We start from the raw sequence: 27952 nt of genomic DNA, 5'->3' as shown, positions 1-27952 counted from the left end.
TGCACCAGGCCTCTAGTTATTATTATGATAAACCTAAATTGTAGTGATCTAAATAAACAAGAAAATTTTACCTCTGGTGTTAAAGTTGGTGTAACTTAATTACTAATACCAATGGAATATTAATGGTTACCCTATTTCTTGTAAGCAAAATACCTTTGGTCCTATAAGTGGGTCTCCAGAAGCTTAGAGCCATTTTATACATATAGAGTATGAACAATTAGAAAACACTGGAAAATGCTGTTTTTTCCTTTTGAGTTTCATAAATAAGTAAATCCCTATATAGTTTTCCCCACAGGTAAGAGTTACCCAGTCAGTCCTTGGCTGAAAATCATGGGAGCAATACCTACGTCAGACTAACTAGACATAAACACACACTGCAATAAGAGGCTTGAAGAGCATTACGTAATGATGAAGGTTATCCAACAGATCGAACACATGTGAAATGTTTATGTAACCAACACAGAAGCACCTAAATACACACAGCAGGTATCACTAGACCTAAACATCACATAAATAAAGCTACTCACTCGGCACATACAGTTTTCCCGGCTGATGTGTGTGCAGACACTAAAACAGACTGGTTATTGTCCACACACTGGATGGCTTCTCTCTGAAAGGCGTCAAGGATGAACGGGTATTCCTACAAAGACACACACAGGTTAATGCCCACATGGAAATCTTAGCCACATCAAGAGCGGACTTAAAATCAAGAACATTATCCTCAGTAGCATTCTAGAAGATTTCTTTAGGATTCTATGTATTTAGGATATATACCACCCACTAGAAGAAGAGTAAAAAAATCTTTAGACAGCATAGAAGTTAATTCTGCTGTGCCATCTTCCAATTATGGTCATATGCTTACATGTACATGACATTACTTAAAGCATACTAAACATTACTTTTATCAAGGACATGCTTTGTGTTAGGCATTCTGCAACCTATTTTCCATGTATTATTGCTAATATTCACAACAACCCCTAACTACGAGTTATTTTCTTTCACAGCTGGAAACTGAGGCTCTGGACAGTGAAGTTCCTCACTAAGTACTTTCAGCAGAGTTTTACCAGCAGCTGTTAAACTGCTAAAACTATAGGCAAAGCTCATTGCACAAGTGCATTGTTTTCTTTCTTTAAAAGGTTGAGAACCATTAATTTTTTAAAATGTCATCACATGATGCTTGGTTCTCAGCATGTTTTTTACTAATCCAGTTCTCACTGTATTTAATTCCAGGTAGCTGATTCTTAGTATATATACACTAGAGTGCATAAAAATCTCACTTGAAAGAATTTATCTTTAAGATATTTTAGGAAAATGAGACTCACAAAACTTTAAAAACTGAATTGCCCAAAGTACAGACCTTTGCAGCTTTTCCAACTCGAGGTTTAAGTGGTATATAATCTTCATCTGCAGGAAGTGCAACCTAATGTAGAAATAAATAAATAGGTAAATAAATCACCAACTTACTATTTAAGAATTGATGCATTCAGCACTCCATAGCCAATGAGGTTTGAAAAATAAAGGTGATGAACTAGTGTTTGATAGTTCTGGACACTGATATTCAGTCACTGCCTTTAAGAACAAGTCAAAATGCTGAAGCTACAACACTCAACCTCTGCTAGTGCTGAACCTAAAGGCAGTGTAATCAGGAGCTTCTAAGTCTGCCTCCCTGAAGAAGCTGTGCTTTTCGGGTAGAGGACCTTTCTTAGGCGCTGCCTGACATTACCGAATGGTCAGAAAGCTGAATGGACATAAGAAGGGATGTCACTATATGAAAGAAAACTATGTGGAATAAAATGACGCTTCCTATTTCCTGGAACAGAAAATCCCCTCCAGTGAAGATTAAGATCTGGAGAGCAGTTCACAATTACATCTAAATTCCCAAGACTTAAACCACCTTGTGGCAGAGCAATGATTCTGCAACACGCCATCAGAGCAGACAGGAGAGCCTGTGACCTGGAGCCTGTGACTGCTACTTGACCTCAGGAGAATGGAATGCACACGTACTGACCACCTGCTCCGCGCTGGGTGCCTTTCCTAATTTCCTTATAGAATCTCACAATCGCCCCGTGAGATAAATTCCATTATTCCAAGTTTATGAATTAAAAAACCAATGACAAAGATAAGTAAGAAATTTATCAAAGACTGTAGTTAGAAAATGTGCTGTACAAGGACGTGAGCTCAGGCTTGGCTACAAGGCCCCAGATCCTTCCACCAGACTGTCCACTCCACAGGAACTCCTCACTGTTTCCAAAGCCTTCAAGGCCAGACTGCTTGCTGATCATCACACGAGAGAGCCCCAGGCAGAACCCCATTTACCACACCAACCTACTGGAGGGACACTGCGCTTACCTCATGTGTACACCCTTCAACGGTTTCAACTGACTGCACTTTCACTCTGGGCATCAAGTCCGCCAAACTTAAAAAAAAAAGAAAAAAAAGTTGAAGTTAGAATAAATGATCCTATATAATAAAAGGCTAATATGCAAATCAACCAAATGGCGGAACTACTGGTTGCTATGACGCGCACTGACCACCAGGGGGCAGACGCTCAAAGCAGGAGCTGCCCCCTGTGGTCAGTGCGCTCCCACACTGGGAGCACCGCTCAGCCAGAAGCCAGGCTCACGGCTGGCGGTGGTGGCCTCTCCCGCCTCCGTGGCAGTGCTAAGAATATCCAACTACGTGCCAGTCAGACATCCCCCGAGGGCTCCCGGACTATGAGAGGGCGCAGGCTGGGCTGAGGGGCATATGAAATTCGTGCACCGGGCCTCTAGTCTTCCTATAATTAGTGAATCTCCCACTGGCACTCTTAAGGAAAATAACAATGCCCACTTAACGGTATTCCCGATTGGAAAAGGTTTGGTTTTGTTGAATATTCAAAATTTTTCACATTATTCAAATATATGCTGAGAATTCAAAATAATCAGTTAACAAATACAGAACAGTCTCCAAGTGGATTATTTGAAGAATTATGACTTAGTTCCAGTAACTATTTTGAATAAAAAATACCTCTACAAAGCACTGTCACTACTTCTGACATAAAGCTGGTTATAAAAACCATCACATGATAGAAAGTACAAAATAGTCTAACCCAGATGCTGCTGCACTTTACAGAAGTGGTCCTATTCTCATCAAAATCCTAAGTTACACATATAAAAAATAGGTATGCTAGATTCATTAATCTCTTGACTGAAATTCTGATTTTTACTTTAAATAATCATGCTTTTGATAAAACCCAAGGGTTACTTCAATAAGCAACAATCATTTTTTAAATGGCCAGTTATATTTTTTTAACCTATTCCACTAGCTTGAGCAAATAGTGTACATTCAATATTTCAGTGACACATCTACCACCATATACAGTAGCTACTGTTTCTAACTACATTAACAGCCAATTGTTTTAAAAAAAACAAAAAACCCATAAATTCTTCATGGTAGTGCCAAGCTAGAACATGGCACACAAGAAGAGAGACGCAAAGCCATAAAGATCATTACAGGGGAATAAGTGAATTACTTAAGAAATTGGCATCGACTTCTAGAAAGTTCCAACTTTCAAAATCAGAGCAATAGCAGCTACTGCAGCCCAGACATCCCTGGTCTCCATGGATGAGCGCAGTCTTGCTTCACAGCCACTCTCCTGCTCCACACAACAGTGAAAACCTAACTCCTCCTAACGTCCCTGCTCACTTATTCCTTCTCTTGGGTCAGTTTTATTCCTTTTTATTCCACTCTTCTTGGGACATTAATGAATAAAGGAAGTATGTCATTTCTTCTTTTTTAAAAAACCAGGCTTCAACATTCTTTCTCAAAATTGGATTCTAAAGTATTAAAACATCTTTTCTATACAGACTCCATTTCCCCAAACTTAGTTAAATGTTCTCTGTTTATAAGCTTTTATAACTATACTAGAGGCCCAGGGCACGAAAATTATGCCCTGTGGGGGAAGGGGGGTTCCCTCAGCCTGGCCTGCCCCCTCTCACAGTCTGGGAGCCCTCACGGGATGTCCTAGTGACGGCTTAGTCCCGTGGGGAGCGGGCCTAAGCCGCAGTGTGGCCTTTCTCTGCGGGAGGCGACCGGGCGATCAGGGGAAGGCGCCACCCCATCACCCCCATCACCCCCCAACCCTGCTGCCACTGCCGCGGCTGCTTGTCCTTGGCCCTCGCAGCTGCCTCAGCTTTGGGCTTTGTCCGGAAGGAGGTTCAGCTGTTTGGTCTAATTAGCATATTATGCTTTTATTATTATAATTGTTATAATTAAAGAATGTCTTCATTTCTCTATCTCAGCATGCTTTTTCATCAAGTAACATGGAAGCAATTTTCAAACTTCATGCAACTACCAATTTACGAGTTACTAATATTTATGACAATGGAAACACTACCTTAAGTCTTCAGTTATGGACTCCTCTACCCTGGGCTTCTTTCCAAAAATGGGTTCATCTGTGCCTTCCAAATCCACATGTCTCTTGGCTTTTCCAACACTAGTTGACTCGGATTGTAAATTACCATCAGCACGTTTCCTGAGAAGTAAACCGTTTAAAATGAATTCTGCAGTACGGTTCAGAGTGACTCCGTAAAATCCATTCATTCACCAGGAAACCAAACACATAACCAGGTACCTATGTCGTTCAACACTGGAAGTTCCTCGGGACACAGCTGATTTCTCTTAAAACTGATAAAGAGAAAGAGCAAGCATTTATCCTACCTTTCCTCTATGAACTGTATTTCAAGGCAAACAACTGATGAGGGAATGTGGGTCTTTTTTTAATAGATGGATTCCAGGTAATAAATGCAGAAAAAAATGATAAAAAGGAAAAACACCATTCTGAACTACTAGTGAAATAACGGAGTTAGGCAATCATCACAGATGCTTAAGTCATTATGAGAGAGGTCGATGAGAGGTCAGGCTGACACTCAACTCAGAAGCTTGAAGCCCAGGTGTATCTTATGCAGTAATGCAATAGGAACTAAGCACACAGCACCACTGCTAAGTATTCTTATTTAAAACAACTGAACCTGAGTGTAATTATGTTCCTTGCCCTATTATAGTACACGCATAATCCAAGCTACACCTGTAATTCTAAATTTCTAATAACTAATTAAGACTTTAAAAGAGCCGAGACCGGTTTGGCTCAGTGGACGGAGCGTCGGCCTGCGGACTGAGGGGTCCCGGGTTCGATTCCAGTCAAGGGCGTGTGCCTTGGTTGCGGGCACATCCCCAGTGGGGGGTATGCGGGAGGCAGCTGATCGATGTTTCTCTCTCATCGATGTTTCTAGCTCTCTGTCCCTCTCTCTTCCTCTCTGTAAAAAGTCAATAAAATATATTAAAAAAAGACTTTAAAAGAAACCAACTTTATTATATTTCCTTTAGCCCAATATATATTCAAAATATTGTCATTTCAATATATAATCCAGATAAAAAGTTATTGAGGTATTTTACATTTTCTTAGGTCTTCAAAATCCGTTATTCACACTCACGGCACATGTCAAGTCTGAGCAGCTACATTCTCGGTGCTCAGTAGCTACTGCTGGGCAGGCCTATGGTATCAGGCAGCGCGGCTCTGGAAGGACAGTTTACAGCGATTCTTGAGGACAGAGTTAGATGACAGGACAGGGAAGCAAATGCAGCATGTGGGAGACTACAGGACAAACACCTGGTTTCTCCTCTCACCAGCTCTCCCTAACATACTGATGGCGTGTGGAAAAATGAGGAGATTGCCGAGACCGGTTTGGCTCAGTGGATAGAGCGTTGGCCTGCGGACTCAAGGGTCCCGGGTTCGATTCTGGTCAAGGGCATGTACCTTGGTTGCGGGCACATCCCCAGTGGGGGGTGTGCAAGAGGCAGCTGATCGATGTTTCTCTCTCATCGATGTTTCTAACTCTCTATCCTTCTCTCTTCCTCTCTGTAAAAAATCAATAAAATATATTTTTAAAAAAAATGAGGAGACTGTTGTAGAATAAGTCTTAAGGGGTTTAACAACCTAAACAGTGCATGCACTTTGGATTCTGATTCAAATAAAAAAACAACAACACACACACAAAAACACCTTTGCGATAACTGAAAATTTCACTCTAGATTCAATGTCATTAAGGAATTACTGAAATTTTGTTGGCTGTAATAATGATATTATGGTTATGACAGAAAAGAAAGTCATTATCAGTAAAGAGATTCATACTGAAATATTTAGGGAGAAATAGCATGATGAGGAGCATTTGATTTACAAAAAAGGGTGTGAGAATAGGCTGACAATGACTTGATATTGCTGAAGCTGATCTACGGGTCTATGGAGTTTTTCATACTATTCCCTCTCTGGACAATTCTCATAAAGTTATACTTTAAAACTACCCACAGCCCTAGCCAGTTTGGCTCAGTGGACAGAGTGTCGTGTCGGCCTGCGGACTGAAGGGTCCCAGGTTGATTCCTGTCAGGGCACAAGCCAATTTGTGGGCTCGATCCCCAGTAGGGAATGTGCAGGAGGCAGCTGATCAATGATTCTCTCTGATTCTTTCTTTCTCTCTCTTTCTTTCTCTCTCTCTCTCTCCCCCTTTCTCAAATCAATAAAAATATATTTTTTAAAGTAAAAAACAAACTAACACTACCCACTTGGTTAAACACATAATTCCCTCTAAAGTTCCATGACTTGCCCTCCAGTGTTACACAAATCAAATGGAAATCATGCTACATGTATTGGTTACATATAATACTTGGAATTGGGCAAGTTGGATTTTTCCCTAAAAACACCTACACGACAAGACCTATCTAGAAGTGTTGGTAGTGAACAAAATCCCCTAAGTTACTAATATTCTACATTTTCTTACATATTTCCCCACTGATGTTCACACATTTCCTGATCAGACTAAAATGTAAATGAGATTATTTTCACACCCTACAAATTTTCACTTTGGAAGGTTGTGGAAACAGCTGCGAACTGAAGCAAAGTATTTCCTGAAGTGGGAAGTTATATGTGCATCGCCTTCATAATATCCTCGTTGCCCATTCAAACTATAGCAACTACTATTTATTATTGTTGGGGGGGGGGGGGGGGGGAGTGAGAACCTGTCCTTTCTCATGTTCCCTGCAAAGTTCCCCCAAACTCTCCCACGCCCTGCAACGAGAGAGAAGACGGCGTTTCTCCAGTGTCTGACTTTCCTTACCCCACCGGACACCACGGATGGCTCCGCTGGCCCTCACCTCTGGGCTAAGGAACCGGTCCTTCCCCGCCTCCCGCGGTGCCAATTCCGGTAACCTCCGCCCGGACGACAGGGGCCCGACGGGCCATCGCTATCTAACTCCCAGGTCCTCTTTCCCTCGTCCTACACAAGTCCGCACACTTTCCGCTGGCTAGGTCGCAATCAGTGTATATACCTGGATGGGACCGGCACTTCTTTTAGGATTTTCTTAGTAACCTCAACGACAGCCAACCTTTGAAAATCTACACCGTGAGGCGCTCTACACCGATTGTCCTGGAACCATCACCATCAATAACCCTGGGGGTGGGCGCCGGCACCTCCTTCTTAGGAGCTTGAAAGTCGTCAACGTCTCTCCCGTTTCCCGTTGCTACTGTCCCTTCCCCCTGCAAGGCCACCCAAGTCGGTTTTTCTAAGCCTCGTAACCCTTCACTCCACCGGTCGCTCGATCTGTGGACGCAAGACTCCCGCCAGGCGCAGTGCTGGTGCCGCTCAGCCCGAGACCTGACCTCACCCGCCCGCGGCGCAGACGGGGAGAGGCAGCCACGCGCGGCCCATGCGGGGCCGGAGCCCACGCGCCTGCGCACACCGGGGACCCCAGGACCCCAGGACCCCGCTCCGAACCGCCATCTCCTCCCTCTTCAACACCGTCCCCGAACCCCCCGCCTCCCGAGGCCACTCCATGGACACCCCGCTTTCCGGGGCTGTTTAAGGGGCTCGTATTTCCTTCTCTCGGCGCAGAGAGAGAGGGAAGCACGTGGGCCGTCTCGCTTACCCGGCCTTTTCCGCAGACCCCGGAGGCCCCTTCCATTTCCCCTTCTCCTTGTCCTTCCTGGTCCCAGGCGCAGCGGCGGAGTCGTCCTCGAACACGCTGAAGAGCTCATCCCCGAAGGCGTCCGCCATCTTCCGGAGATGCAATGCCAACCCGCTGCTACCCACAATGCCCCGGGCCCACACCGGCCGTGACGCTTGGAGGCCTCGACGGTGGCCCGCGGGAGACAAAAGTAGCCGAACTCGAGCAGCCGCCGCGAAACCTCTCTGTCTATTTTCTGTCTCCTGACCTTTCCTTCCTTTCCTACCCTCAGCACCTTTTCTTCCTTCCCGGCCTTTGGGATCTTTCCTCCCTTTGCGACCACTTGCGGGTGGGTAGCTCGGCGGCTACGGCGAGAGCGCGGCGAGCTCGGCCCGCTGCAGGTACGAAGGGGCGGGGCGGGGCGGGACGAGGAGGCGGGACCTTGGTGCGCCGGGCCAATCGCGAGGCGGCGCCCGGGCCTGAGACGCCCGGATGGAGGACGCCAGCTGGCGGCGCGGGGCCCGGGCGCTGTGAAGAGCGCTTGGGGGCTGTGCCGAGGGCGCCGGGCCCGGACCGGGAGCCGTCTTCCGCCGGCGCTGCAACATGGGCGGCAAGAACAAGAAGCACAAGGCGCCGGGCGCCGCGGCGGTGCGGGCCGCCGTGTCTGCCTCGAGAGCCAAGGCCGCCGAGGCCGGCCCCGCCGCCGAGGCCCAGACCAAGAAGCCTGTGGCCCGGCCGCCCGCCGCCGCCGGTCCCCGGGAGCCCCGCGTCAGGCCAGGTACGAGCGGCCGGCGGCGCGGGCGCCTGCGCAGACCCCGGCCCCACAGCCCCGTGAGGTCGGCCTGAGCTGTCCGGGCCTCCCGAGCCCCGATGGCCGCTGTGCACCCCATTCTCTCCCTCCGAGAGCAGAACAGAAACGGCACCAGGCGGCACCCACACCGGCGCCCGGGCCTCTGCCTTCTCCCCGCTGCTCCCCGCAGGGGCAGCCACGTGTGGCGCTGCCGTGTGTCTCGGGAAGTCGAGGTCCCAGGAAGGACTCGGTGCCGCTTACACGCCGGGGGTGGGCCTGCCAGTCTGCGCAGGGACCCGCCATCTGGACGGCAGCCACGCGCGTCGGCGGGCCGTGCGGCTTGGGGAATAACTTGCAGATGGCCGGTTCCCGGTGTCCACAGGCCCGGCCAGAGCTGGTTTCCCACGATGGACAGTCACACGCTGTTTTGTCCCGCTTAGCTTGTTGGTTGTTTTACTGAAATGGTCACAAAGAGTTACTGAGCACCTACCGCGTTAGGGAAGGGATGCGCCCAAGGGCTGCACCCCGCCCCTGGAGGGGCGTTCAGTAGTCACCGGACCCCTGCCGCATAGTTGATGTCCCGTAAAGAAGGCCAAGGGGCCGGGCCTCGTGGCTCAGGGGTTGAGCGGGCCCGTGACCCCGTTGGACTCCCCGGTGCCCCTGTTGCGGGCTCGGTCCCCAGTGGGGGGCGTGCAGGAGGCAGACCATCTATGATTCTCTCATCCATGTTTCTGTCACTCTATCCCTCTCCCTTCCTCTCTCTCTCTCTAAAAGTCAATGAAAACGTATTTAAAAAAAAGAAAGACAAAGGGACAGAATTTCGCGCGGTGGTCTAAGGTGACTGCAGAGGCCCAGGGGTCATGGGGGGGTCTCTGAAGGTGACAGTGAAGCTGAGATCGGAAGGACGTCTAGGTGTTCATTCTGTGGAGAGGGGCCGCAGCGTGTTCCTGGCAGCGGTGAGGAGCACCCTCTGCAAAGATCGGGAGTCAGGAACCAGCGTAGGCCTGAGGGCCTTGGGGCAGGTAAACGTGGCCTCAGAAGGAGAGACCGAGGAAGTAGGCAGGTGCACCCTCCACCTGGAAAGTGGGTAACGCTCCTGGCCCTGCAGCGCATTGTAGCTTTTTTTTTTTTAATATATTTTTTGTTGATTTCAGAGAGGAAGGGAGAAGGAGAAAGAGATGGAAACATCAATGATGAGAGCGAATCATTGATCAGCTGCCTCCTGCATGCCCCCTACTGGCGATCAAACCCGCAACCTGGGCATGTGCCCTTGACCGGAATTGAACCTGGGACACTTCAGTCCGCAGGCCAATGCTCTATCCACTGAGCCAAACCAGCTAGGGCGCATTGTAGCTTTTAACAACAAGCTTATTCTGTGCCTGTCCTTGCCAACACGGCCTTCCCCTGGCCTGCTCTGTGGCACGTTTACTCCGGGCTGCCGCTCCTGTCTGTCTGGCAGGTGTTCCTCTGAATTCTTTGACCTTGCCAGGAGTCCTCTGTTGTGCTCTTTGGCTTCCAGCCCCAGAACGCGGCCCTTCCTTACCGTGTCCGTCTGTGATGTATGGTTCCTGCCGACCTCCCTTCTGGGAGGGGTCATCTCCCAGCGGGTCTGTCTTTTCCTTGTAGCTGACTCAGTCACAGGTCCCCTCCTGCTCTGCTCCAAGCTCAAGTTGCCGGTTCTGCATTTCCTGGGACCCTTGGGCCCTCTCCTGCAGGCTTCTCAAATCTGACCAACTTGCTCCTCCTCTCTCAGGCTCCCCCGGCTCCCAGGCTCTCCCATGCTCCCCGGCTTCCATGCTCCCCCTCTCCCGGGCTCCCCCTCTCCCATAGCACCTCTTGGCCAGAGTCAGTAGGTACTTGTGATGCCTTCCTTTCCTCCTCAGCCCAGTCTGCTGCCCAGCTCTGCAGTCTTCAGGGGCTTATCTTCCACGCCTGCCTCACTTTCCTTTGAACTCCGCACGCCTCAGCCTCAGCCTAGGCCCTCCTGGGCTCCTGGAGCACCGGCGGAGCCTTCCAGCGGATCCGGAGCCTTCCAGTGGAGCCGCCAGCTCTCCTCTTTTCCTCCCTCGTCCGTCCTGTGTCAGCGTGATCTTTGAGAAACGCTGCTGTGACCGCAGCACTTCCGCTCTCTTGCATAGCATCCTCAGGGATGTGATCAAGTCCAAACCATTCGGCATCCTCCAGGAGCCCTGGCCTGCGTTTTCACTCATTGCTATGCCCAGCTGTAGGCTTTCTGCTCCCTCGTGTTTATTCTTGCCGTTTTCTTTCAATGGAATGCCATCTACCCCTAACCCTGTCCACCAGAACCCTGTAATACCCACCCAGATGTCAGTTCCCTTTCGAGTTCTTCCGGTACCACACGTCTTCCATGTGTCACTGTTGAGTCACACCCGTCTTCTCTGCCAGGACTCGGGTGTCCTCTGAGAGGCCTTCCTTCAGCTAGTTCCAGGCACCAAATCACCTAATTTTAAAAATAACAAGAGGAAGATGATTTAACCTAAAAGACTTGCAGGCATTCTTACTTTATGGGAAAGTGATTAACCTAGAAAATGCTGATTGGCAAAATGTTTTTGAAAACTTCAAGGGAATGTTGTTCATTTCTAGATTAAATTATTTGGTGAAGTAGAGAAAAAGCTGAAATCACATAATATTTAGCAACCTTTATAGGGAAAATAGTGTAATGGATATTAATCATTAAATTGCCTTGACTATTTATTCTCTGTTATATACAGGTCCGAAAATTTATAGTTTTAATTCTGCAAATGATTCTGGTGGTCCTGCAAATCTGGATAAATCTATTTTGAAAGTAAGTACCAAGGTTTTGAGTTACTTCAAGAAATACTCCCGTAAAAAACACACACATGTATTCTTAAAGAGAAGGTAAAGATGGATTATTTTAAATTTTTATAAATAGTACACTAGCTGCTAATCTATACTAAATAAAGTAAATCATACGCACGTGTTGAAAGCCAGTAAGAAATTAAACAAGGGTGGATGAGTCCAAACTCCTAAGCATAGCATATCCTTTCCAACCTGGCTTAGTGGACCCTTTCCCTCCTCTTCACTGCAAACATCAGTTCACATCTCACGTTCCCCCAAATCCCGTATGGTTTTGAACTGCAGGCTTTTGCCCTGGGCTCTGCCTAAAATGCATTTGTCACATGTGTGACCTTGGTGAAGTCCTTTGTAAGGCACCAGGTTGACTTTCTTGGTGGTTTTATCAGCACTCCACCTGTGTTTTTTTAATGATTGCCATGCTGGGTGACAGTTTACCTTTCTGTATGTTTCCTATGCTATACTGAATCCCTGAAGCATAGTTTTGTGCTTAACTCACAGTAGGCATTCAGTGAAGATGTAATAAAGGGGAGGGATTTTTGTAGGTAGATGCTTGTGTACTCTTAAATTAAAAATATGGAAGCAACAAAGGATTAAATGGCTAATAGGAAAAAATGGGAATCAAACTCCAGAAGCCAAAACATTTTGTAACCAAATTACCATTATACAGTTTGACTTTTACTGGCTCTGCCCCCCCTTTGTCGTGTGGCCTCTGCTCCTTCAGGAAGGCTGTGGGTGGGCTGGTTTGCATGAAGGCAGAGTACTGGGCTCCAGCCAGGGGTGCTGACTCAGTGCCTTGAAGACAGGGCTGAGGAATCTGTCCTAGGAGGCCCGAGGACAGTGTCCTGGACAGCATGGCTTCAGGAGCCTTTCGAGGAGGGCTTTGTTCTTGCCCTCTGTTGTTGCTTTTTCCATGTCCCACTTCTCTTCAGTATATGACAGGAATGTCGTCTGGTGAATGGTAGTCTGAAATATAATGAGCACTGTATCTGATTTTAGCTGAAAGTTTGGCCTTGGTTGGCAGAATATAGAAAACTGTGATTTGCTTCAAATTATTTAGTTACTAAATCTGATTTCATAATTTAGCTTCTAATTAATACGATCTCTTGGCATCAACAGGTGGTGATTAATAACAAACTAGAACAAAGAATTATTGGAGTGATCAATGAGCATAAAAAGCAAAATAATGGCAAGGGAATGATTTCTGGAAGACTTACTGCCAAAAAATTACAGGTATTTTTACAGGCAAACTTTTTTTAAGGTTCTTATTTTTAGGGGAGCATTTTTAAGACAGCATCACATGCGAGGTAAAATTACTTTTTCCATTTCCATTGAGATTTCACATACATCATTTCTACCTCCAAGAGCAAGGGAAGAATTGTGTAAGATACAGATGTGCACATTAAAATGATGATATGAAAACCAAATTACTCTCTCAGAGTTATGTTATTATATGCTGTGGGCACTTTCCTTACATTTTCTGCAATCCCAGAAGATACGTTGCCCTTTTTTCTAGTGAAGAAATTGAGCTTGGAAAGATTGCACAAGTTATGGCCTGAGGTTAATTAGTAAGTAGCGGGGCAAGCAGCATCTGGGTGGGAACCCACATCTGTCCAGCTGTAAAGATTATGGTCTCGCAGGACATGGAAGTGCTTTCCTTCATGTGTGAGCGTGTTCACTGTAGCACTGCCTCTGGTAAAGAGTGAGAGCATCCTAAGTGACCACCAATGGAAAATGTGTAATCAGATTAGGACACGCCTTCCCCATGGAATGTTGTGTAATTAAAGTGGAGAAGAGTTTCTCCTGACTGGGGCAGATGCTTATGTTATAATGTTAAGTGAAATTTGTTTTTACAAAATAATAGAAACGTGACTGAAAGGAAGCATATTACAAGAAGTATCCTATATAATAAAAGCCTAATATGCAAATTGACCGAACGGTAGAACAACCAGTCGCTATGATGCACACTGACCACCAGGGGCCAGACGCTCAGCACCTGGTGGTCAGTGCGCTCCCACAGGGGGAACACCACTCAGCCAGAAGCCGGGCTCACGGCTGGCGAGCGCAGCGGCGGTGGCCGTGGCAATGCTAAGGAGCAGCCAGCTGAGGGGTAAGGAGCAGTGAGCAGGTGGGCAGTAAGGAGCAAGGGGTCCCGGACTGTGAGAGGGCACAGGCCAGGTTGAGGGGGAACCCCCCCCCCCTCCAGTGCACGAATTTTATGCACTGGGCCTCTGGTCTTTAGATAATGAGAATATGAGCAATTTCTCCAGCCCTTTTAAAATTTATCTATAGTTCTCAAATTCTCAATACAGTGAGCACATTTAATTCTTATAACTGAAAAAAAAGAAAAAGTGTTTGAAATTATAATTTGTGTCAAAGATTTAGGTTTAAAATGAGTTGGAGAGCCCAACAGGGGTGGTTCAGATGTTGAGCATCTGCCCAGGAACCAAGAAGTTGCTGGTTGGATATCCTGTCAGGGCACATGCCCAGGTGTGGGCTTGATTTCTATTTCTATCTCTCCCTTCCTCTTCCTCTAAAAATCAATAAAACATATTTAAAAAAATAAAAGTGACTGGGAAAATAAAATCAGTAATGAAAGAAAGTTGCCACGGTGACAGTTTTACATTTCCCTTTTGTAGGATTTATACATGGCTCTGCAGGCGTTTTCCTTTAAGACCAAGGACATTGAGGATGCCATGACCAACACCCTGCTACACGGAGGGGATCTTCACTCGGCCCTGGACTGGCTCTGCTTAAACCTTCCCGACGGTGAGCAGACGGTCATAACACTCTGTTTCTAAAACCTTGGACGTAGTTTCCATATATGGGATGTTTGCCTAAGCTTTTGACTTGTACTAGAAGTACAAAGCTACCAACACGGGCTTCCCCTGGCCTGCTCTGTGGCACGTTTACTCCGGGCTGTGTTATAATTATTTATTGCTCAAATGGTCTTATTCTTTTTTATTCTTTTTGGTATATTCTCCTTATAAGTGTAGTCTGTGCAGGAAGAAATTATTTTTGTGTGTGTGGTTGACAGTCATGCTACAATGCACTTAATACAACAAATTCTCCAAGTGTGCCTTTCTGTGACCTATTAGGTTTTGGGTCTCCTGGCTTTGGTTTAGAAATTAGGGCCATCTGGCCTTGGATAAATAATATTTGGTTAAGGAGACGGTCAAGGTTATAACCTTTGGGGAGAACCTGGAGTGCACATTACTTGTATGACTCATTAAGGATACTGCTATGTGCTACAACAAGCAACCAAGGAGTGAAAATGGTTAAGAACTTTTTATGAAAATTGAGGAGCTGCCAATTCAAGGGTGACATGAACGGCCGCGTAGGTGGGCTAGTTGTCATCTGATGACTGTTCCCACTTCTGGTGTGGCAACAAACCAGGTTCCTCATAGGACTTCTAGTCTTACGAGATGAGGGGTGCAAGAAAAGCAGGTGCTTTTGTCTAGACGGTATTATGTGTGTGTTTACTAAATATTGGTGTGCCTCATTACCATATGCATGTTCGTTTTCATCTCAATTTCTCTTAAGATGCACTTCCTGAGGGATTCAGTCAGGAATTTGAAGAGCAGCAACCTAAAAGTAGGCCCAAGTTCCAGGCTCCTGCAGTGCCAGCCACTGTTTCACCTCCAGTGCAGCCTAAAACCAAAACACAGGAAGAGGAGCCTAAGGTTAAGGTAATGTAAGAATTAAACACTTAAAGTTGAATAAAGTCAGAGTGAAGCAGATCTAGCCATTCATTAGAGGATAGGTATTCAGTTGCCATAATACTTCTATTTATTGTGCGTAACCGACTGGTTTGCCAAGCTTTTCTGTCATTGTCTGTTTCAGTTGCTGCCTAACAAGCCAAAATGTGGTGCTTAAGCCAGCAGTGTATTCTTTCTCCCGATTCTGTAGTCTGGGCTGGGCTCAGTTAGGTCTTCAGTTCCATGAGGTATCTCCTGGGGCTAGAATGCCCAAAATGTTTTCTTAGTCACATGACTAGTGCCTCTGCCCGGGGCCAGCCAGGACTAGCTGGGGTTTCCTCACAGTGGGGCTTCTAAGAACAAATATTTTAAGGTGAGAAGCCCTAATATACAAATCTTATCAAGCCCTGCTTGTAACACTCTTGCTAATGTCTATTCCGTGAAGCAACTGACATGGCTACTTCCAAAATCCACGTGAAGGAGATTGTAGGAAGGAAGCGTGATTACCAGAAGGCGTAGATCATTAGGGCATCACACTTGAATACTCGGCACAGTGTGAAACATCTGGGAGCCTGGGTGAACCCGAGAACACGCTAAGGAAAATAAGCCAGTCACAGAAAGACAACACTGCCTGACTGCACTTTCCTGAGGAATCTGAATAGACCCATAGAAGCAGAGAATCAGTGGTGGTTCCTGGGCCTGGAGGAGGGGAAGGGCAGCTGCTGCTCAATGGAGATACACTTTCAGTTATGCAAGTGAGTCAGTTCTGGAGACGCGCTCTGCAGCCCTGTGCCTCCACGGACAGCGCAGCATCAGGCTCTTTCAGTACATCCAGGGGATGGATCTCAGGGTCAGTGCTCTTACGACCACACCTCCCTTGCCCCCAGCCCAGGCATGCACACAAGAACAGAAGGAAATCGGGGGAGGTGATGGATATGTTTAGTACTTGATGTTAGTGGTGGTATCATGGGTGTAAGCATATGGCCAAACTCATCAACATGATGAGTTTATATGCACATTATGTATGCATTACATTACAAATATGCAATTTTTACATATCAGTTGTACCTTGATAAAGCTTAAAAACAAACAAAAATATATGGAAGCACTATCCTCATAAAACCACTATTTGTAAGGAGTAACACTTGTTTTTGTTTTTTGTGTGTTTTTTTTGTTGTTGTTTTTTAATTTCTTTATTGATCAAGGTGTCACATATTTGTCCTCATCCCCCCATTCCCATCCCCCATGATTTTGAGGCTCTGTGCCCACTGTTTTTGAGTGTAAAGGAATTGTAAAAGCAATGACACTTTATGATAGTTTTGACACCTTTTTCTAACTTTGATTTTTCAGATATTTGTTTTTTATTTCTAGCCAAAAAAGGAAGAAAAAAATTTGGAAGTGAATATGAAAGAATGGATTTTGCGGTATGCTGAACAACAAAATGAAGAAGAAAAGAGTGAAAATTCTAAAAGTTTAGAAGAAGAGGAAAAATTTGACCCTGTGAGTAGAAATTTGTATGGGAGTTCTACCTGGAAAGACTTCTAGACTTCCACTTAAGAACACTGGCACTTTGTTACAAAGTTAAACATACATGTACCATATGGGCCAACAGTCTCATTCCCAGGCATTTATTCATTCAAGAAAAATGAAAACATATGTCCACCAAAAAGACTTGTACACAAATAAATGTTTATAGCAACTTTATTCGTAATAGCCAAACACTGCAAGCAACTCTCAAAAACATTATACAAGAATGAGCGAAGCCACACAGAAATGAGTACTTACTAAATAATTCTATTACATTCAGTACCAGAAAGGTCATCTGGGCAATCTCTGTGGTGACAGAGGTCAGTGGTCGCCTGAGTCCGGGGGGCTGAGGAGGTGGACTGTAGGCACCTGAGGAGACTTTGGGGATAATGGAAGTGTTTTATATCTTGATTGTGGTGGTGCTGACACGGTTGTACACATTTGCCAACCTCATTCACCGAGACCCTTTAAAACGGGTGCACTTTATTGTAAGTAGATCAGACCTAACACAGTTGGTTTAGAAAGGAGCAGAGGTTGTAGAACAGCACAGGTCAGGATGAAGCCGCTGTGTGACAGGAAGTGCGTGTATTTGCATCTTCTGTGCAAAGAGAACATTTGGAAGACACACAAGAAGCCCCTACTGGTGGTTAGGACTGGGTGGCAGGGCGAGAGGGAGACTTCTTTTTATCGTCTTCTGGACCTGTACGTTTTTGAACCATGTGCCTGGTGTTAAACTAAACAAAAAGCGTTTGGATGTCCAAGTCTGTTGTGAGGTTCAGAGAAAGGCCTCTTGTGATTGGAGCATTAGGGCGACTTCAGAGAAGAGAGTGGGGCCTGAAGGGTGCAGTGTGCATGAGCAACCAAGGCGGGAAGGCGGCCACAGTGAACGAAGCAGCGTGGCCAGGGTTCAGAGTGGGATTGTGCCAGGGCCTGGGTGTTAAGTGGATGGGCATTCAGAGAGGATGAATGTGTAGTTGTGTACTGGCAGAGAGGAGTCAGCGGATGAGTTCCGCTGCAACTAGATTTTGATGCCCAGAAAATGAAGGTGACAACTTTTCCTATTGGTTGTGAAGAGCCACTAGAGGTTTGGGGCGGTGACGAGAAGAACTTAACCTTGTAGGTCAAATTAAGCAGAGTTTCGGGTGGTTTGGAATATGTAGTAGTGTTCAGTAGCGTTTCAGGTGATGGAAAGGCTAGGAAGGCCATTTTGGTAGCTTTTGCTTGGTCAGGTGTGAAACAGTAAGGTCCCAAATTGGAAATTGGAAAGGAAAGGAACATTTAAAGCTAGGATCAGTAGAAATGGATTTCCTGAATATAAAGGTTAAGGAGCCAAAGCAGGAGAGTCGTAGGCGGGGATGGTGGCATCGGTGCCAGAGGCGGCAGGAATGCGTGTGATGGGTGCAGTAGAGGAGCTCGATGGCCTGCTGCCTGTTCCACGTCACTGTTTGCATCCACACGAACCTGCCCCAGCCCAGGGCTGTGCCTCCTCCGTGGTCTCTCCTGCGTCTGAGCGGTGTGTCTCAGCAGCACGCCTGTGCCCTCCCCTCCCCCACCGTGCGTGGCTGCTGCTCACCTGCTGTCAGGAACCTCCCCTGCGGCATCTGAGTTTACACTTCAGCCCTGGCTGCTTTCTGCTCAGCGGAGTGAAGTCCTTACGGGCTAGGACGTCCATTTTCCCGAGGCCTGTTCTCAGTGTCCCTCTCTTCTGGGAGACAGAAGTTATGGGGAGGCGGCTTTCAGATGAATATTCTGTTATTGCCCTTGCAGCCCTTTAAATATGTACATTTATAAAATGTGTAAGATAAACATTTTTTAAAGAAATTTGTTTTCTGTCGTTTGCTTTGTGTGTTGAAGATGTCAGGGAGTGTCTGTGTGGGTCACCCTCGTTCTCTGGCTGCCCCGTGTTTCCTAGTGCCGACTGGATTTTCCTCCCGCTGCCACACCTCATTTCTAATTCCCTTTCAGCCAGGCCCACGGGACACGTCTGTGTACCTGCAGGTCTGCACATTCGTATTATTTCTCTATGAAAACTTCCTGGAAGTAGATCTGCTAGATCAAAGAGAATATTAAAGATGACAGGGTTTTTGTTGTTTTTTGTTAATCCTCACCTGAGGATTTTTTTTCCCGTTGATTTTTTTTTTTAGAGAGAGTGAAAGCGTGGGGGAGAGACAGAAACTTCGATGTGACAGAGATATATTGATTGGTTACCTCCTACACGCACCCTGATTGGGGCCGGGGGTCAAGCCTACAAGCTGGGTAGGTGCCCTTGTCCAAATCAAACCCAAAACCCTTCACTCCAGGGGCCAACATTCTAACCACGGAGCCACACCAGCCAGGGCACAGCTGACAGGTCTTTCTGTAGCCCATTGACAGGAGATAAGTGATCATGCTCTTATCTTTACTTTCTGCTCCTCCCCTCTCGGAGCAGAATGAACGGTACTTACACCTGGCAGCAAAACTTCTGGATGCGAAGGAGCAAGCAGCTGCCTGTAAACTGGAAAAAAACAAGCAAGGGCAAAAGGAAGCTCAAGAAAAAATAAGGAAATTCCAAAGAGGTAAACACTTTTAAGTTCTTTGATGTATAAATGTCTGTTCACTACTGGCCTGGCTGGGGTGGAGGTGGCTTCCCTTTCAGATGTCTGCTCTCTGCTAACGATTCACAGCTGGCTTGGCAAACATTTCTACCCCAGCCAGGGAGGGACTGTGGTAGGTGTTGCGGCCACACAGGCCCTGGCTGCTCACTCTGCTGCCGCAGCGTCGAGTCCGACACAGACAGGACATGAGCAAATCACTGTGTTCCTATAAAACTTCACACTTGGACACTGAAACATGAATTTATAGTTTTCATGTCACCAAATACATCTTCTCTTTATCTTTTCATCCCATTAAAAATAGAAAAATCTCCCTGGCCGGTTTGGTTCAGTGGATAGAGCGTCGGCCTGCAGACTCAAGGGTCCCAGGTTCGATTCTGATCAAGGGCACATGCCCGGGTTGTGGGCTCGATCCCCAGTAGGGGGTGTGCAGGAGGCAGCCGATCAATGATTTTCTCTCTCATCATGGATGTTTCTCTCTCCCTCTCCCTTCCTCTCTAAAGTGAATAAAAATATATTTAATAAAATAAAATAAAATTTAAAATATACATATTTATTTTACTTTATTTTATTAAATATATATATATTCCTCAGCTCAGAGGCCACGGGCTGGGTCTGGCCTGCAGCCACTGTTTGTGAATGTCTGATGTGCCTGCCATTGAACGCCACCTCCACTCAAGGAGGGAGCATACACTTCCACCAGCGCTTCTTTCTAATGCAGATTTCCCCAGGCTCCTATAGCTGTGAAACAGCTTATTTAAAAATGTTAGGACGCCCAGGTTCCTAGTAGGAAGTGTTGAACAGTCGGCTACAGGGACAAAGAGGGTTTTGTAAACCATCGTGCACAGTAGAAAGGCATAAGAAACAAATGCATGAAACTGAGCAGCTACCCCCTGGCAATGGGCAAGGAGACACCTGATTGGTGGTGTTGCCCTTCTATCAATCAGGGGCAAAGCAGATGTACAGTCCTTAGTTCATCCCAGCTTGATGCCTGTGTCGGTGGCCAGAGCTGTTTCATGCCTGAGGCACATTAAAAAAAAAAAACTGAGCAGCATGCGTTTTCTTGATAGAAATGGAAACTCTAGAAGACCATCCAGTATTCAATCCAGCCATAAAGATTTCACCTCAACAGAATGAGAGGAAAAAGCCTCCTGCCGCCACAGAAGGGGAAAGTGCTTTGAACTTGAATTTACTTGAAAAATCTACAGCTGCTACTGAAGAGGAGAAAGGTAAAAGGAAGAGGAAGTGTTCTGGGTGTATGTGTAACTAGTAAAATGTCAAGGAATATGTAATTAAATTCTGTACCTGCCCGGCCACTGCTCAGTGGTTAGAACACCAGCCCATGGACCCAAGAATCTCGGGTTTGATTCCTGGTCAAGGTTACAGGTTCAATCCCGGGCCCGTCGGGGGCAAGAATGGGAGGCAACCTATCGATATGTCTCTCTCGTGTCAATGTTTCTCTCTCTCTCCTCCCCTTCCCTTTGACTCTCTCTAAAAATCAGTGGAAAAAATATCCTCATTCCTAGGGTGAGGATTGAAAAAGAAAAAGAAATGACAATGATTTTGATAACTTACTTGTGTAGCATTTTGTAATTAGAAATGTTTGCTTCAGCCTCATCCCTCTGGTTTACCCTCCAAGCTCCTGCAGAGTTCTCTCTCCATCACACAGAGCTAAGTGGGATCCTGCTGAAAACCTTTAGTCAGTGGCAGGTGCAAACGCTTTGTCATGTCATTGCAACCCCTTTGCCATCTGCCACAGTCTCCTTCCACGTCGTGCCACGTCCAGCCACGTCCTTCTTACCAACACACGTTGTTGCCGGCTCCGCGGCTGTGCTCATCCTGCAGCCCCTACTTCGCCAACCTTTCCCTCGCTTCACAGCTCAACTCAGACCTCTCTCTCAGCCTCCCGGTTCCAGCCGTGCCCCAGGCGTGTGCAGTGGGTGCTTCTGAGGGCTTGGTGATTGCTGCTGGAGCCAGTCTTCTATTTATCAGTCTGTAATATCGTCAGTCACACCCACTACGTTCTCAGTTCTTTTAAGTATATACTCTTTCCACAAATATTTACTGAGTCCTTATTGTTGACACTGTCAGGTTCTATCTGGACAGTTGTTAACAAAATAACTAGTCTTCTCCAGCCAGCGTGGCTCAGTGGTTGAGCGTCGACCTATGAACCAGGAGGTCAGGGTTCGATTCCCAGTCAGGGCACCTGCCCGGGTTGCAGGCTCGCTCCCCAGTGTGGGGTGTGCAGGAGGCAGCCAATCAATGATTCTCTCATCGTTGTTTCTCTCTCCCTCCCTTCCTCTCTGAAATCAAGAAAATACATAAAAATAACAAATAACTAGTCTCTGCCCTCCTCAGGTGTCCAGTCTGTGAGGGAAGGGAAGCTTTAAGTACCTGGACAAGTGGGTAACTACAATGGTGATGTGAGCTATCACAGAAAGGAAGCGGCCTCTCATGATGGGGGGGCGAGGGGCCTGGTTTGGATGAGGAGCCCTCGCCCTGACCTGACGCCTGCTGACGAGCGGGCGATGCACCTGGGCAGCCGGGTGGAGGGGAGCTAGGCGCCGCCCTGCTCGGCAGAACACCCTGTGATGGGGATGCTCTGTGTCTGCCTCTCAGGGTGGGAGCTGCTGGCCAGACGTGAGGGCTGAGCCTTTGAACATGACTGGCACAACCGAGAAACTGAACTTGAAGTTTTAGTCATTTAAACGTGGCCACCTGTGGCCGCTGTATGGGCCCGGCGGGCTTAGAGCATTGGCGGACTTGACGGACAGCATATGAGCTGCCGTCAGCAGACCACGGAGCGTCTGGGGAGTGTGAACAACTTGTACTTTATACGTGGCATGAAGCCATGGAGGGCGTTGGCGGCAGCTGTTAAGCAGAGAAATGACATCTGATTTCTGTTTTTTCAAAAGATCATCCTTCCTGTGTGATAGTGTACTAAGCCATGGAATTCAGAGTATCCTAAAAAATTCATCACAGGGGTAGTACAAGAATGACTAAGTTACTCAAGGTAGTTTTTTTAACAATTCAGATTTCATTCATTCTCTCCATCATCAGGTTTCCGTACAGCCTTTCTCTGTGTCCTTTCTCCACCTATTTCCTTCTCAAAGTCTGTTTCCAAAAGTCAGAGGACTTTGGTCACTCGAGATTGCATACAGGCTGCAGCAAAAGTCAGTTTACGGTTGTGAGCACTCGAAACAGAGTTAATGAGTCTGTCGTAATAATCATAACCATCTCTTTCTCCACAGGAACCCCTGTAAACCTGCTATTGCCCACACTGTATCACCACTTTTAAAACCAATCTTTGTCTCTCATTTTAGAGAAAAAGAAAGAAGCTCACGATGTAAGAAATTTTGACTACACTGCTCGGAGCTGGACGGGAAAGTCGCCCAAACAGTTCCTCATCGACTGGGTCCGGAAGAATCTGCCCAAGAGTCCAAACCCTGCCTTTGAGAAAGTTCCCGTCGGTCGGTACTGGAAATGCAGGTGTGTGGTTTTGGTGACTGAATGAACGTTGGAAGAACTGAAGATGCAAGTCATCCTTGTTTCTTAGGAGTTAAGTCGACATTTAAGAAGCTCTCTAATTCCAAGCTCAGGTGATGGTGCTTATCAGTCTCAAGTACGGTCTTCTGTGGAAATAGGAAATTGAAACACTTAGTGTAAACTTAAGTTCAGTGTGAATGGAGCTCTGGCTGTTTGTACTTTGTCAGTTCTGTGGGAAGTTTCTTTGGCTTCTTTGCAGGGTGCGGGTGATCAGGTCTGAAGACGATGTGCTGGTGGTTTGCCCTACGATCCTGACGGAGGACGGCATGCAAGCGCAGCACCTGGGGGCCACCTTGGCTCTTTACCGCCTGGTGAAAGGGCAGGTGAGCAGAACAGCCGTGCCGGAACTTGTCTACATGAAACCATGTCTGCGTGTGCACGGCAGTGCGTGTTGAATTTTGGCCAGTTTTCTCTTTACTGACTGCTGCTTCTGACTCATCCTCGCTTCTGCTGATTCATCATTTTTACTTTCTCTCACCCCTAATCATAGCTAGGGCTTTCTCTTCTAGACCAGAGACTCTGAGACATTTGATGACCCAGATGTTCAGGCCAAGCTAATTTACAGAATAAAAGTCATTGTGCTGGGGGCGTGAATTAAGAATTGTTAAAGAGTTTCTCTTTAGTGTTACATTGTCTCTCAGCTTTAATGTGTTACAGACGTGGGTTCCGTACCACTTTTAAACTACCAGTTTCAGGAAAGGTTAAAGTAAAGCAGCACTGCAGGAAGCGCTTCTACGCTTTGGGGGGACTGTCCCCATTTCCTGTTCACAGTAGGTGTCATGTCTGTCTGCAGGGGAATGAGAGCCACTGAAGATTTCACACACTGAGTAAGTGCAGCTCCGAACAATAGTTCTTTCCACTTTCTGTCAGTGAAGTTCTTAATGCCTTTACTTCCCTTATTCTGCAAAATAAGGTTTCCGAGCTAAGTGTGATTGACGGAGGCGAGTGGGTGTTGTGGAGATGACCGTGAGCTCCCGGTAGCAGCGTTGGGGGGACGCAGCGCCACCTGTGGTTCACCTAAAGTGCTCCCCCTGTGGTGCCACACCGGCGGCATCTCAGCAGCTGTTAGAAACGCGTCCTTGGTCAGCTGTCTGTTCTGTAGCAGCTCTCAGAAGAAGTCAGACACATCTGCTCAGTGCTGACTGTGCTCCAGGAATAAGCACTTCACATGTATTAACTGAAGTTTACCTCGGAGTGGGCCAAAAGGGAGGTCGTAGACCCCCACTTACCAACGGAGAGACTGAGACACAGCGAGGTTAAGTCATCCGCCCAAGGTCACACTGCCAGGAAGTTCAGAAGCTTAGCTATGGCATGCTATTGATTCCTTTGCATCGTGTGCATGTGCACTTTGCATTAAAGTAGTAACTAACTAGTGTAAGAGACAAATTACATCTTAGGGGGAAGATAGTATCCTACGTCCTAACCTGCTGGGTTCTGGTCTCCATAGTTAGTGAAAGTAATGCTGCTGTTTCTTCTTACAGTCCGTTCACCAGTTACTTCCTCCAACCTACCGCGCGGTGTGGCTGGAGTGGAGTGATGCAGAAAAGAAAAAGGAAGAATTAAATAAAATGGAGACCAACAAGCCCCGGGACCTTTTTATCGCCAAACTTCTGAATAAAGTGAAGCAGCAGCTGCAGCTCCAGCAGCAGCAGCAGCATTCTGGGGACAAGAGAGAGCGCTCTGAAGACCCTGAGGAATCCTGGGAAGATTTGGTTTCTGAGGAGGATTTTTCTGCCCTGTCCTTGGAGTCGGGAAAGGCAGAGGATTTGGAGCCGGTTCGGAGCCTCTTCAGAAAGCTGCAGAGCACCCCCAAGTACCAGCGCCTCCTGAGGGAGAGGCAGCAGCTGCCTGTGTTCAGGCACAGGAGTGCCATCGTGGAAGCCCTGAAGAGGCACCGGGTGGTGGTGGTGGCCGGGGAAACGGGGAGCGGGAAGAGCACGCAGGTGCCGCACTTCCTCCTGGAGGACTTGCTTCTCAACGAGCCGGGGACGAGCAAGTGCAGCATCGTCTGCACCCAGCCCCGCCGAATCTCGGCCGTGAGCTTGGCCACGCGAGTGTGTGACGAATTGGGCTGCGACAGCGGACCTGGAGGAAGGGTAAGCTGTCCGCCGCCCTCGGGGAAGGGGGCGCTCGTGACGCGCCTTTGCCCTGGGGACCCCGTGGGCCCTGCTCCAGCTGAGTGTGCCTGCTGCTGCTCGGTCGCTGGCACATCTCAGGCCCCTGTCACGTCGGATGGATGTGACCCTGCCGCTCGCCATCACGTGGAGAGGGTTGTTAGTGATTCTGTCATTAGAATTCCCCTATCAGAGGGAAACATACTCAGTTTAACAACTGAATGTTCAAACATGTTACATACTAAACTGAACAGTCAAAGATTATAGACAAATACAGATCTGACTCTAGTAGCATATACCTCAAGTTTTTGCAGGTCTTTTCTGTGCGTGTATTCCTGAATGGATGTCTTTAATTATTTCCAATGAGCAAAAGGGAAAAATAATGTAGAAGAAAATTCTAGACTATTTTCAAACCTAAATTTAAGACAAAATAGGAAAAGTGCTTCAGTATCTATTGTGCATTTTGCCACGCCAGTGTACACAAAACTGGCCAACCCTACTAGAGTGACTGCTAAATACAGGAACCAGGAAGGCTGGTTAGAACCAAATATGAACCCCAAGTTTCCGTAACTCAGCTCAGTTCTAATTTGCATTGTTCTTCCTAGGGATGCTATTTAACATTTCCATCTCTGTCTCTAAGATAGGCACCCCTTCATTAAAAATTTTCATGTAGCAGATTGCTTGGGTTTCATGGCATGTAAGAGAAAAAAAGACAATTTGTCTTAAAAGGAACTTACACAAGGGAATGACAGACAAGGACTCAAATAAAACAGGGATGTCTGAGGAAGCGAGGAGGAGAATGTGGGGGGGACAGACGTGAGTGCGGGACCCGTCGGTCACCCCGTGTGACGTGGCTGCTGCTCCTGGCGGCAGCTTTTAGGGAATCTGACAGAAGAGCAGACCGGATGGGCAGGCAGCTCTAGCTTCTGTTCCTGCGTGCGTTCGATACTTTGCTCCCAGATAATTTAATAAGAAATGATCATAATCATGGCACTCGAGGCAGAACAGCTTTTTGTCTCAACACTTTGAAAACAACAAAGGTTTTGCTTGTTTAAAATGAACAAAACCAATGTCGCAGTTGTCTGAGCCCGAAGACCGTGGGAAAACAGTTTTGTGACCAGTCGCAGAGTTGATTGCCCTGAGGCCCCGTCTAGCAGCAGGTCAGCCTGTGCCTCCCTTCCCGCTCACCCCCGGCAGGCCCGGGGGGACTAACTCGCCTGTGTGCTCCCTCAGCACTCCTTGTGTGGCTATCAGATCCGGATGGAGTCTCGGGCCGGCGAGTCGACCCGGCTGCTCTATTGTACCACAGGGGTTTTGCTCAGGAAACTTCAAGATGACGGTCTCCTAACCAGTGTGTCTCACGTGATTGTAGATGAGGTGAGTATGTTCTGTAGTCGTGTTCACATAAATTCTAAACATTTTTTTATTAAAAAGATGCTATTTGTAATTAATACTAGCCAACATTTTCCTTGTGCATATAAATGCCAGACACTTTACATATAATTATTTCATTTTCTCTAACAAATGTCTTGTGTTGGTTTATTTAGTAAATACTGTACAACATTGGCTCCGTGCTAGATGCTTTTCTGAGGACTTTATATGTAAACCTGTTTAACCCTCCAGCTGCCCCATGTAGGTGTACTCTCCCTGTGTTACCATCCAGGAATCAGGCAGAGGTTAAACAGCTGTGCCAGGTCACACAGCATGGGTAGGGCATAAACATTTCTTCTTGGACAGCTGATAGAGACCCTGTGAGGTTCCTACTGATCCGACTCCCCTTTTTCTAGAAAGTGGACAGACTCTGTGTCTTGTGTTGGTGGCGACAGTACAGGGTTCTGTTAGTGACAGAGCTCCAGGAGTCACCTGGCCTCTAAGTGAAGATTGGAGATGCCCTAATCTCATCGCAGGCTTGCAGGCCATCTGCTAAGCTGGGGCCCCCGTGCCGCGGCTGGGGGTCACTCGGTGCTGACCTTCGCTGGCTCCGGTGTTAGCGGGTGACTGTTCCAGTTCTGAACATCTGTCTTGCAACACACAGCGTCTCTCCCTCCCATGTACTGACTGCGCTTCGGTGCTGGTTAGCTTTTCACCTTGAGTGTCTGGTTGATGTAGCCTCTTATTAGGCCTTATATGTGATTAATTTTTATTCCTTTTTACCAGGTTCATGAAAGAAGCGTCCAGTCCGACTTCTTACTGGTTATCCTGAAGGAGATTTTACAGAAGCGCTCTGATCTGCACTTGATCCTCATGAGTGCCACCGTCGACAGCGAGAAGTTCTCCACCTACTTCACACACTGCCCCATCCTCAGGATCTCGGGGCGAAGCTATCCTGTGGAGGTGAGTTGTCTGCAGCCTGCATGTGTGAACAGCAACCTCGTTCCCACCCGGGAGGACCCGGCAGACGGGCCCGAGGCTGAGACAGAGATGTTCCTAGGCGCTGCGAGTCTAGAGAGGGCCGCAGGGGGCCCGGGGGTCAGGTGGCTGCTGCCCTGACTCCGGAGGATCTGCTGAAAGACACACCTGAGAAACACAGACAAAACACACCTCATGCCCCCACTGTCACTTGCAGAGCGAGGTGGCTGCTGGGCAGTAAGGAGTCCCTTCCTCACCCACCTCTCAGATTTAGGGGGGCTCGAGGCTTCCTTGCTGCCTGTTCTTTCTCCATCTGTGCTCACGTGTGGAAAGAATACACCTCCTGGAATTTTTCCTGAGACTCCTAGGGACAGATGCACTGACACCAACGAAGTTCTTCATTCCCAAATAATATAGAAGAAAGTGTTTTTCATCATATTCTGAGTTCGCACTTAGTGCTATTCCCAGAGAACAACCCCCTGTGTCTCTTTAAAATGCTGTTTACTGAAATGACTTTGAGTTCACCGT

General features: G+C 47.2%; 2 protein-coding genes across 4 annotated transcripts in view; one reads left to right on the top strand and one right to left on the bottom strand.

Annotated features, from left to right (window-relative positions):
• Window positions 1-8348, bottom strand: part of MTREX (Mtr4 exosome RNA helicase) — a 49680-nt gene extending 41332 nt beyond the window's left edge. The window contains exons 1-5 of the mRNA XM_079785305.1: window positions 7957-8348; window positions 4376-4513; window positions 2350-2416; window positions 1358-1420; window positions 528-640 (exon numbers count right to left, since the gene is read on the bottom strand). Of these exons, the coding sequence (XP_079641431.1) occupies window positions 528-640; window positions 1358-1420; window positions 2350-2416; window positions 4376-4513; window positions 7957-8084 (509 nt within the window). The 5' untranslated portion in view covers window positions 8085-8348. The remainder of the gene's footprint in view (window positions 1-527; window positions 641-1357; window positions 1421-2349; window positions 2417-4375; window positions 4514-7956) is intronic.
• Window positions 8349-8459: 111 nt separating this feature from the next.
• DHX29 (DExH-box helicase 29) overlaps window positions 8460-27952 on the top strand; it is a 37304-nt gene continuing 17811 nt past the window's right edge. The window contains exons 1-13 of one of the 3 annotated variants that reach the window (XM_079785812.1): window positions 8460-8752; window positions 11497-11570; window positions 12719-12832; window positions 14239-14368; window positions 15143-15288; window positions 16669-16797; window positions 19253-19379; window positions 20486-20644; window positions 22739-22904; window positions 23161-23284; window positions 24443-25057; window positions 26309-26452; window positions 27233-27409. In XM_079785812.1, coding sequence (XP_079641938.1) covers window positions 8578-8752; window positions 11497-11570; window positions 12719-12832; window positions 14239-14368; window positions 15143-15288; window positions 16669-16797; window positions 19253-19379; window positions 20486-20644; window positions 22739-22904; window positions 23161-23284; window positions 24443-25057; window positions 26309-26452; window positions 27233-27409 — 2280 coding nt within the window. In that variant the 5' untranslated portion in view covers window positions 8460-8577. Of the gene's footprint in view, window positions 8753-11496; window positions 11571-12718; window positions 12833-14238; window positions 14369-15142; window positions 15289-16647; window positions 16798-19252; window positions 19380-20485; window positions 20645-22738; window positions 23015-23160; window positions 23285-24442; window positions 25058-26308; window positions 26453-27232; window positions 27410-27952 lie in introns of those variants that run through there. The other 2 variants (XM_079785813.1, XM_079785814.1) reach the window with 2 other exon arrangements.

This window comes from Cnephaeus nilssonii (assembly GCF_951640355.1).
Source record: "Cnephaeus nilssonii genome assembly, chromosome: 2".
In the NCBI taxonomy this organism is placed as follows: domain Eukaryota; kingdom Metazoa; phylum Chordata; class Mammalia; order Chiroptera; family Vespertilionidae; genus Cnephaeus; species Cnephaeus nilssonii.
This window is presented reverse-complemented; position numbering and strand designations above follow the sequence as displayed.